At 41.1% G+C, this 11,266-nt stretch overlaps 2 protein-coding genes across 2 annotated transcripts; both read right to left on the reverse strand.

Moving 5' to 3' along the window:
• Positions 1–3,007: 3,007 nt before the first annotated feature.
• Positions 3,008–3,971, reverse strand: LOC132449146 (gamma-crystallin M1-like). Its single transcript, XM_060040794.1, has 3 exons — positions 3,834–3,971; positions 3,428–3,679; positions 3,008–3,314 (listed from the first exon to the last, which is right to left on the reverse strand). Exons 1-3 carry the CDS (start codon positions 3,843–3,845, stop codon positions 3,042–3,044), a joined length of 537 nt encoding a protein of 178 aa, XP_059896777.1. The 5' UTR covers positions 3,846–3,971; the 3' UTR covers positions 3,008–3,041.
• A 3,728-nt stretch (positions 3,972–7,699) lies between these two features.
• Positions 7,700–8,581, reverse strand: LOC132449139 (gamma-crystallin M1-like). Its single transcript, XM_060040788.1, has 3 exons — positions 8,534–8,581; positions 8,120–8,371; positions 7,700–8,006 (listed from the first exon to the last, which is right to left on the reverse strand). The coding sequence occupies exons 1-3, from the start codon at positions 8,543–8,545 to the stop codon at positions 7,734–7,736; spliced, it is 537 nt and encodes a 178-aa protein (XP_059896771.1). The 5' UTR covers positions 8,546–8,581; the 3' UTR covers positions 7,700–7,733.
• Positions 8,582–11,266: the final 2,685 nt, after the last annotated feature.

Consider the following 11,266-nt stretch of genomic DNA (forward strand, 5'->3'; position numbering starts at 1 on the left):
ATTTGTCTGGCCTTTGCCAAACCGATAAAATAACTATGTGCTGGTCTTGCTCTCTTTGTTCTTGCCGTATCTAATTTGAAGTAAAGCAAAACATATACTCCGCTGCGAAAAAGCTTTTGTGTAGATTTCTGTAAATATTTGACCATGATTCTGTCTTAATTTGGATGAACAATTAAGAGTGCCATGTATTTTCTTAATTCGGCAGACTGCGGTATTTCTTGGTTATCATCAACAGAAACGTCCTCCTCCGAGTACCGATTCGACCTATTTTTATTTTATTTTTTAAGTAGCTTTCAATGGGGTCAAGGCCAGAATGATTATGCAGAAAGAAAAACAGTATGGGTACTCAGCTACTCGCAAGGTCATGGTGATCTCACAAGTCTAACAGCTGGGCCCGCTAAATGCGTTGCCTCGATTGTGGCAGCGCCCTGTTCAAAGCCTCTCTAGTGGATGCTTGTCGGGAGTTTACCACTTTGTCGATGGAAGGGCTTAAAACCAGGACATTAAATTCCACCAAGAGTCCGTATGCTCCACCAGTAATCACTAAATTCCAATTGTCCAAACACATGGCCGAACACGCGCTGCGAGTCGCGCTCATTTCCATAAAGTTAACTGAAGTTCAACTTTTTTCCCTCCCATTTACCCGCCAGTGAGTTCACCTGACCGCACGCGAGCCTTTGAAGAATCCCTTGCCCGCGGCTCTGCCCCACCTAATACAGGGCCTCGAGTGTGGCTCTCCCCTCCCATTCACTTTGTATTGGACGGATGATGGATGCTTGCTCGCGAGGGCCACTCTGCTGATGTCACTAGCTTTAAATCATGGCTGTGCCCTAATGTTGAAGGTGTTAAAAAAAACATCATTGAATGGTGACTATGTATGAAGTTTGGGCACCATAATAGTACAGAAAGGACTTGTGCAAGCTGATCTTCACTTCCTATTTTGGTGACCAAGCTAGGCAAAGACGACTGGACATTGGGTCAAGTTATTTTATTTATTGTTGATGTGTACAATATAAGTCATATTTAATCTGTTTTGTTTTGTTCATTGTTGTTTACCCAGCTGAATTTATTGGTCTACGCACACATATATGTGCATACTCACAATTGCCTAGACCAGAGGTCTTCAACAGGGGATCCGCGACCCCTAGGGGGTACTGCAGGGGGGTTGCGAAAGTTGTGGTTGATCAGACAATTATTTTATATTCCCCCCGCAATTTTTGCCACAAATTGAAATGTCTTTAAATGCACATTAACATGAATCCAACACACTAGCCACGTTTACATGGACACTTTTGATCCGATTTCTAATCGGAATAGATCTATTCCTATCATGAGATCCGAATGGCATTTACAAAAGTGTCAAGCGTACGTTCGTATGTCTCTCACGCACACCTGACACATCAGGACTGGCTGCAACAATTTTATGTATTTGATTTTAGTGAAAGCCCAGCAGGAGAGAGCTTTTCTCTGCCTGCTCCTTCAATTAAGAAGAAGGACAGCACAGCGACTCGTCCGGTCTTTATATCTACCCGCTCCTCCGCCGCAAACAATACGTGTTTGGATGTGAGTGCGCAGCCAAGACTGTTGGGAGAGAGAGAGAGAGAGAGTGCTGTTATGTAAGGGGTAATGTACAGAATGCCGGCCATTATCGGGGAAATAAGCGATCAGCAGAGAAATAGTCCACCAAAGACGTTGACGTCGCTAGCAACCGGACTCGCTGGGGTTGATAAGTTACCAGACTATTTCGGAGTGATAAGAAAGACACTAACAAACGTCACTGATTTTCGTTTCCACATTTATGCTTTAAAAATGTCTATTTGAATAGCTTTTATGCATGATTAAATGCAATTGACGGACATTGATGATCTTGCCAGGTATCAGTTTATTATGTTATGTTATGTTTATGAATGACAGTGGCATGGTCACCCTACTCACTGGACCTTGCACATGTTTAGAATAAACACATGAATATATGAACCTGTGTATTATTTGAATATCTTTGTCTTGAATGCAAAATAACAAGGTACATTTATACATGGCACTATAGGACCAGTTTAAGATAATACACAATTTTATGCAATATATAAGTAGGGGTTCCCCGCTCAATCTCTCCATCAGTTTGGGGGTCCTTGCCCTGGAAAACATTGAAGACCCCTGGCCTAGACTAATTTATATTTTTGGATAACACACATTGTACTGCTATAGTAACACTGTCTTTTGCAATCAATCTCTATCGGTTGGTACAGAGCATGTGGACAAAATACCAGTGAATTTCCATGAAAGTACTACACAAGCTCTTGTATTTATGCGTAATGCCGAATCAGCATAACAAAGCTACTTTGATAATTGTATCTTCGATATTTTAGTTAAGCAAGGGGAGGCGATTACAATGGTTGGACCACCAAGAACGGCAGTGCACCTTGAATTTTTCCTGGTCTTTTTGAACTGCAGCACTTCTGAGGTTCTTGTCTCGTGAGACCATTGTTGGAAAACATTAAAATAATGCCTGGATCATTCAACGCTCACTGGAGGGAGTTGACCAACAAAGAGTACCACAGTATAGAGATTTTTTAACAATATAAGACTGTGCCCATATTAGGAAAGATATGCTGCCTATGGCTAATGATCATTGCTAAAACCAACCGTGAATATCAGGATGGTCTCACAATGCTAAGGTGGAGGAACATTTAGAAGATACTCCGGCTAGGTGACAAATTGACAAATTGATCGGTTGGAATTGTTGATCAAATGGAGGCAGTGATCGTAATACACAGCTACACCATCTCAACCATTACAAAATCTGTGATTAACGGGACAGTTCTTCTTTGATAAACCTCAGGGGATAGGCCTTTGGAAGCCTTGGTTCTGACATTAGGCCAACTCATGGAATCTCTCTGTGAGATCAGACGTTCAAAACACTCAAGGTCGGCTTTCAAATGTTGCGCTGATGGTCTTCTGTATGCTCAGTGGTCATATTTCACAAATAATATGCAAGAAATTCAGCAAATTTAAGTTAGATCATGTTTTATTGATGAGAAAACTTAACACATGTCAGTGATACGCCTCATGCTCATGAACCTCTGGCCGCTCATCATCTCCCTGAAGCTCCTGTACTCTCCGGGCCTCATGTACATCATCCTGCCCTTGTAGTGAGGCTGCTCGTACATCAGCCAGTGGCCGTCCATCACGTGGCAGGACTGGCAGTCGGACATGCGGTAACGATCCTGGATGTTGTCACAGTCATCCATCATCTCATTGGACTGACCACCGAAGTTCTCCCTCTCGTAGATCTTCATCCTGAACTGGCCTCTGTGCTGTAATGCAGAGATTCAGAGAAACAGTATAAGCTAACCTATTAACAAACAAAGTCAATTTAACAGTTTAACTTTGTTAGTGTAACAGTTGAACTGTTGGTGAGTTCTCTTACAAAGGGGATCATTCTGCAGGACCTGATGTTGTCAAACATCATTCCCATGCCCTGCATGCAGTGCATGTCGTTGTACTCTCCCCTCCTCATGAAGAACTGCTGGCCCATGTAGTTGTTCTTCTCATAGAGCATGAAGCAGCCGCTCTCCACCCTGCAGGACTGGCATCTGCTCATGTGGGAGGACATGTCGGAGCAGTCGCTCATGCACTCATAGGAGCGACCCTGGAAGTTCTTCTCCTCGTAGAAAGTGATCTGAAACAAAGAATTTGTCAACCATGGTATATCATTACAGAACATTGTGCTATTACTAAATGATAACAATAAGTTGGCTGCAATATTTAATGTAGAATATATTGAATCTTATTACATGAATACAAATCAATGATTTATGTTCATATATCTTTACCTTGCCCATCATGATTGTGGTGTTGGTGGTCTCTCAGAGATCGGTTGGTGAACTGATGCTCTTCCTGTGTCAAGCCCCTACATTTATACCTGAACAGACCCAAAGACTGCATGACGGCCCCTATTGTTCAAAGTACTGAATCATGACTCTGACTCAACATACTGTAGAAGCTTCCACATGCTCTTAACAGGGTTAAGCTATTTTAACGTATTGATGGATACTGCCCTGAAAAACCTAAAGAGGATTCAAAATGAACTTGTATATATATATATATATATATATATATATATATGTATATATATATATAGATAGATATATATATGTATAGATATAGATATATATGTATAGATATATGTATAGATATATATGACACAATAATTGAACCTTAACTTGGATGTTGGACAATTCTGATTCTAAATTGTCAAAAAACACATCCATTCAAAATGATCAAGTAATTGATTCGAATTCTAAAGCCCTCCCGAACAAGGAGGCTATAGTTAGTGGGATCATCCAGATAGTCAAGTTTGCTTTTCATATGAATTTGTCTGGCCTTTGCCAAACGGATAAAATAACTATGTGCTGGTCTTGCTCTCTTTGCTCTTGCCGTATCTAGTTTGAAGTAAATCAAAACATATACTCCGCTGCAAAAAAGCTTTTGTGTAGATTTCTGTAAATATTTGACCATGATTCTGTCTTAATTTGGATGAACAATTAAGAGTGCCATGTATTTTCTTAATTCAGCAGACTGCGGTATTTCTTGGTTATCATCAACAGAAAGGTCCTCCTCCGAGTACCGATTCGACCTATTTTTTATTTATTTTTTAAGTAGCTTTCAATGGGGTCAAGGCCAGAATGATTATGCAGAAAGAAAAACAGTATGGGTACTCGGCTACTCGCAAGGTCATGGTGATCTCACAAGTCTAACAGCTGGGCCCGCTAAATGCGTTGCCTCGAATGTGGCAGCGCCCTGTTCAAAGCCTCTCTATTGGATGCTTGTCGGGAGTTTACCACTTTGTCGATGGAAGGGCTTAAAACCAGGACATTAAATTCCACCAAGAGTCCGTATGCTCCACCAGTAATCACTAAATTCCAATTGTCCAAACGCATGGCCGAACACGCGCTGCGAGTCGCGCTCATTTCCATAAAGTTAACTGAAGTTCAACTTTTTTCCCTCCCCTTTAACCGCCAGTGAGTTCACCTGACCACACGCGAGCCTTTGAAGAATCCCTTGCCCGCGGCTCTGCCCCACCTAATGCAGGGCCTCGAGTGTGGCTCTCCCCTCCCATTCACTTTGTATTGGACGGATGATGGACTCTTGCTCGCGAGGGCCACTCTGCTGATGTCACTAGCTTTAAATCATGGCTGTGCCCTAATGTTGAAGGTGTTAAAAAAAACATCATTGAATGGTGACTATGTATGAAGTTTGGGCACCATAATAGTACAGAAAGGACTTGTACAAGCTGATCTTCACTTCCTATTTTGGTGACAAAGCTAGGCAAAGACGACTGGACATTGGGTCAAGTTATTTTATTTATTGTTGATGTGTACAATATAAGTCATATTTAATCTGTTTTGTTTCGTTCATTGTTTACCCAGCTGGAATTATTGGTTAGTTTATTGTTTGTTTGCCCATTTTATTTTCCGGCACCGTCTTGCCTCCCGATTGCTGCCACAGGGTTTCTACAGCGTTCATACTGTTCCCACCTACTAGAAAAAAAAAACACAGCAGAAAGTGGCCTCAAGATGGTCCAACCTTTATTGATTTTTATGTTTTTATTTTATCTAGTTTCCGGAGATCCATGTATTTTGTGTTGGCAAATATTCCATCTTATATTTGCAATGTTAATTAAAATGCCTTGAAGTAAACACACAATTTCGTTATTATTTTAAATCTCAAATAAGTTGGAGTAAAAGCTTAGATAAAGTAAGCAATACAATCAAGCTGATAAGGTAGAGGCACACATATGTGTGCATACTCACAATTGCCTAGACCAGAGGTCTTCAACAGGGGATCCGCGACCCCTAGGGGGTACTGCAGGGGGGTTGCGAAAGTTGTGGTTGATCAGACAATTATTTTATATTCCCCCCGCAATTTTTTCCACAAATTGAAATGTCTTTAAATGCACATTAACATGAATCCAACACACTAGCCACGTTTACATGGACACTTTTGATCCGATTTCTAATCGGAATTGATCTATTCCTATCATGCGATCCGAATGGCATTTACAAAAGTGTCAAGCGTACGTTCGTATGTCTCTCACGCACACCTGACACATCAGGACTGGCTGCAACAATTTTATGTATTTGATTTTAGTGAAAGCCCAGCAGGAGAGAGCTTTTCTCTGCCTGCTCCTTCAATTAAGAAGAAGGACAGCACAGCGACTCGTCCGGCCTTTATATCTACCCGCTCCTCCGCCGCAAACAATACGTATATGGATGTTAGTGCGCAGCCAAGACTGTTGGGAGAGAGAGAGAGAGTGCTGTTATGTAAGGGATAATGTACAGAATGCCGGCCATTATCGGGGAAATAAGCGATCAGCAGAGAAATAGTCCACCAAAGACGTTGACGTCGCTAGCAACCGGACTCGCTGGGGTTGATAAGTTACCAGACTATTTCGGAGTGATAAGAAAGACACTAACAAATCACTGATTTTCGTTTCCACATTTATGCTTTAAAAATGTCTATTTGAATAGCTTTTATGCATGATTACATGCAATTGAAAGACATTGATGATCTTGCCAGGTATCAGTTTATTATGTTATGTTATGTTTATGAATTACAGTGGCATGGCTACCCTACTCACTGGACCTTGCACATGTTTAAAATAAACACATGACTATATGAGCCTGTGTATTATTTGAATATCTTAGTCTTGAATGCAAAATAACAAGGTACATTTATACATGGCACTATAGGACCAGTTTAAGATAAAACACAATTGTATGCACTGTATAAGTAGGGGTTCCCCGCTCAATCTCTCCATCAGTTTGGGGGTCCTTGGCCTGGAAAACATTGAAGACTCCTGGCCTAGACTCATTTATATTTTTGGATTACACACATTGTACTGCTATAGTAACACTGCCACTGTCTTTTGCAATCAATCTCTATCGGTTGGTACAGAGCATGTGGACAAAATAACAGTGAATTTCCATGAAAGTACTACAAAAGGTCTTGTGTTTATGTGAAATGCCGAATCAGCATAACAAAGCGATTTGGATAATTGTATCTTAGATATTTTAGTTAAGCAAGGGGAGGCGATTACAATGGTTGGACCACCAAGAACGGCAGTGTACCTTACATTTTTCCTGGTCTTTTTGAACTGCAGCACTTCTGAGGTTCTAGTCTCGTGAGACCATTTTTGGAAAACATTAAAATAATGCCTTGATCATTCAACGCTCACTGGAGGGAGTTGACCAACAAAGAGTACCACAGTATAGAGATTTTTTAACAATATAAGACTGTGCCCATATTAGGAAAGATATTCTGCCTATGGCTAATGATCATTGCTAAAACCAACCGTGAATATCAGGATGGTCTCACAATGCTAAGGTGGAGGAACATTTAGAAGATACTCCGGCAAGGTGACAAATTGAAAAATTGATCGGTTGGAATTGTTGATTAAATGGAGGCAGTGATGGTCTACCATTACAAAATCTGTGATTAACGGGACAGTTCTTCTTTGATAAACCTCAGGGGGATAGGCCTTTGGAAGCCTTGGTTCTGACATTAGGCCAACTCATGGAATCTCTCTGTGAGATCAGTCGTTCAAAACACTCAAGGTCGGCTTTCAAATGTTGCGCTGATGGTCTTCTGTATGCTCAGTGGTCCTATTTCACAAATAATATGCAAGAAATTCAGCAAATTTAAGTTAGATCATGTTTTATTGATGAGAAAACTTAACACATGTCAGTGATACGCCTCATGCTCATGAACCTCTGGCCGCTCATCATCTCCCTGAAGCTCCTGTACTCTCCGGGCCTCATGTACATCATCCTGCCCTTGTAGTGAGGCTGCTCGTACATCAGCCAGTGGCCGTCCATCACGTGGCAGGACTGGCAGTCGGACATGCGGTAACGATCCTGGATGTTGTCACAGTCGTCCATCATCTCGTTGGACTGACCACCGAAGTTCTCCCTCTCATAGATCTTCATCCTGAACTGGCCTCTGTGCTGTAATGCAGAGATTCAGAGAAACAGTGTAAGCTGACCTATTAGCAAACAAAATGAATTTAACAGTTTAACTTTGTTAGTGTAACAGTTGAACTGTTGGTGAGTTCTCTTACAAAGGGGATCATTCTGCAGGACCTGATGTTGTCAAACATCATTCCCATGCTCTGCATGCGGTGCATGTCGTTGTACTCTCCCCTCCTCATGAAGAACTGCTGGCCCATGTAGTTGTTCCTCTCGTAGAGCATGAAGCAGCCACTCTCCACCCTGCAGGACTGGCACCTGCTCATATGGGAGGACATGTCGGAGCAGTCGCTCATGCACTCATAGGAGCGACCCTGGAAGTTCTTCTCCTCGTAGAAAGTGATCTGAAACAAAACATTTGTCAACCATGGTATATCATTACAGAACATTATGCTATTACTTATTGATAATAACAAGTTGGCTATAATATTTAATGTACAATTTATTTTTTATGTTATTATAAAAATAGAATGATAAATCAATGATTTATGTTAATATTTCTTTACCTTGCCCATCATGATTGTGGTGTAGGTGGTCTCTCAGAGATCGGTTGGTGAACTGATGCTCTACCTGTGTCAAGCCCCTACATTTATACCTGAACAGACCCAAAGACTGCATGACGGCCCCTATTGTTCAAACTACTGACTCATGACTCTCAGTCAACATGCTGTAAAAGCCCATTGAGAAGCTTCCACATGTTCTTAACAAGGTTGAGCTAATTGAACGTATAGATGGATACACGAGAAACTTAAATAGGATTAAAACCCAGAATTGTTCAATTCGCTCAGATATTTTTAAATTATTTTTACACCATAGTCTTGGGAATACTTGATTCTGAAGGGCTGCAGGGCGTCCATTAATTCCTGATACATGGACACCTTTAGTTCCAGTAAAATTGTCTGTTCAGCCTTCAAAACGAGAGCTGGTAAATTATTAAAATTATTATTAAAGTCACACTATATCAATAAAAGAAGAATAATACAAACAACAAAACAAAACAAACAACAATAAACAACGAACTCATTCAAAAGAGATAAACAGTGAATGACAAGCAATAGGAACCGATAGTAATCAGGCACACTTACTGATGATCTAAATGGAATTCATAAATATTTTTTTTAAGCAAATATTTGAAAGAACGTCTACTTTTGGTGAGTCTGATGCTAAAGGCGAGCTTATTCCAAGCAGAAGAAGTTCTATAGAGAACAGTTCTCATCATTAAATTTGTTCGTGGACTTGGCACAACCAGATGACCAGTGCTTACTTTACTTTACTTTGGATTGTAAAATGCCTGAAAATATAAATTAATGGTCTAAATTTCTTTTCTTTGGCAAGTGACCATTGTATAAGCGGCATAATGCCCTTCGAGGTGTCCATAATGAGGAATTAATGGACTTTGCAGAGGCCTGCCTCTGGTTCTAGCGCAGCTTGCCCACTGCATCCGTCCGTCAACGGATGACAGAAAGCGTGTCTGACAGATGGGGGAGTGGTATTTGCTGACGGAGCCAAGATCTGATTGGCTGACAGATCCGTTGCAGCCTGAAAATTTACAATTTTCTCAACATCTGAACGCAAGAGAGGGAGCCGACGGAACGAACAAACCCACAATGCATTTCGTGATCGCCCCATGCAAAGTCAATGAGATCCGTCAACAGATGGATGCAGTGGGCAAGGGGTGTAAAGGCCCATTCACACCCTACGGTAAATACGGAACCGGACCGTTTCGTCCGGTCCCGGAGGTGTTTCGTCCGTAAATGGGTCCGTTGCCTCTGAGCTTACGAATCCGGAGTGCTCCGGGAGAACCGGAGCAATACCACCGGAAATCGAGGTGGCAGTATAGAGTCAAGAGTCAGACAATTCGCGAAAGTAGTATAATAGTAGTATAATATCTGATATATATATATATATATATATATATTGTATTTGACGTTTTGTACCCTACTTTGGCAATGAGTTGTAACTGGTCATTTAACAACATTTTGAGGAGATAATCTGCGGGTTGGTGAGGGGTGTCACATGCCACCGCACACTTTTTGCACTTTTTTTTCGGATGACACAAAGCCAAATCATCTCTACAGATGTCATGTTTGCGATTGTCGATGCCGTTAATTTGTGAAACGACAGTCACTGCCCTCTAGAGGATTTATTGCGTAACATCCATAACAAGGCTGAAACCAGACGGAGGTATGAAGGGTAGCTCCAGGGGCAACGTTTGGGGCGATGGACGAATTTCGTCCGAACGAAATTCATAAAACCTCTAGAGGGCAGTGACTGTAGTTTCACAAATTAACGGCATCGTCAATCGCAAACATGACATCTGTAGAGATGATTTGGCTTTGTGTCATCTGAAAAAAAAGTGAAAAAAGTGTGCGGCGGCATGTGACACCCCTCACTAACCCGCAGATTATCTCCTCAAAATGTTGTTAAATGACCAGTTACAACTCATTGCCAAAGTAGGGGAACAATAACAACAAACAATAAAATAAAAATGTCAGGTATATAGTATAAATTATTATTAAAGTCACACTATATCAATAAAAGAAGAATAATACAAACAACAAAACAAAACAAACAACAATAAACAACGAACTCATTCAAAAGAGATAAACAGTGAATGACAAGCAATAGGAACCGATAGTAATCAGGCACACTTACTGATGATCTAAATGGAATTCATAAATATTTTTTTTAAGCAATATATATATATATATATTGTATTTGACGTTTTGTACCCTACTTTGGCAATGAGTTGTAACTGGTCATTTAACAACATTTTGAGGAGATAATCTGCGGGTTGGTGAGGGGTGTCACATGCCACCGCACACTTTTTGCACTTTTTTTTCGGATGACACAAAGCCAAATCATCTCTACAGATGTCATGTTTGCGATTGTCGATGCCGTTAATTTGTGAAACGACAGTCACTGCCCTCTAGAGGATTTATTGCGTAACATCCATAACAAGGCTGAAACCAGACGGAGGTATGAAGGGTAGCTCCAGGGGCAACGTTTCGGGCGATGGACGAATTTCGTCCGAACGAAATTCATAAAACCTCTAGAGGGCAGTGACTGTAGTTTCACAAATTAACGGCATCGTCAATCGCAAACATGACATCTGTAGAGATGATTTGGCTTTGTGTCATCTGAAAAAAAAGTGAAAAAAGTGTGCGGCGGCATGTGACACCCCTCACCAACCCGCAGATTATCTCCTCAAAATGTTGTTAAATGACCAGTTACAACTC

The sequence above is a fragment of the Gadus macrocephalus genome, chromosome 20 (assembly GCF_031168955.1).
Source record: "Gadus macrocephalus chromosome 20, ASM3116895v1".
Taxonomy (NCBI): domain Eukaryota; kingdom Metazoa; phylum Chordata; class Actinopteri; order Gadiformes; family Gadidae; genus Gadus; species Gadus macrocephalus.

What these genes read in the sequence shown, in the direction of transcription:
- LOC132449139 (XM_060040788.1), bottom strand. An exon ending in CCTGCAGAATGATCCCCTTT is followed by an intron (nt 8,007 to 8,119) that starts GTAAGAGAACTC and finishes TCTGCATTACAG; the next exon opens with CACAGAGGCCAGTTCAGGAT.
- LOC132449146 (XM_060040794.1), bottom strand. An exon ending in CCTGCAGAATGATCCCCTTT is followed by an intron (nt 3,315 to 3,427) that starts GTAAGAGAACTC and finishes TCTGCATTACAG; the next exon opens with CACAGAGGCCAGTTCAGGAT.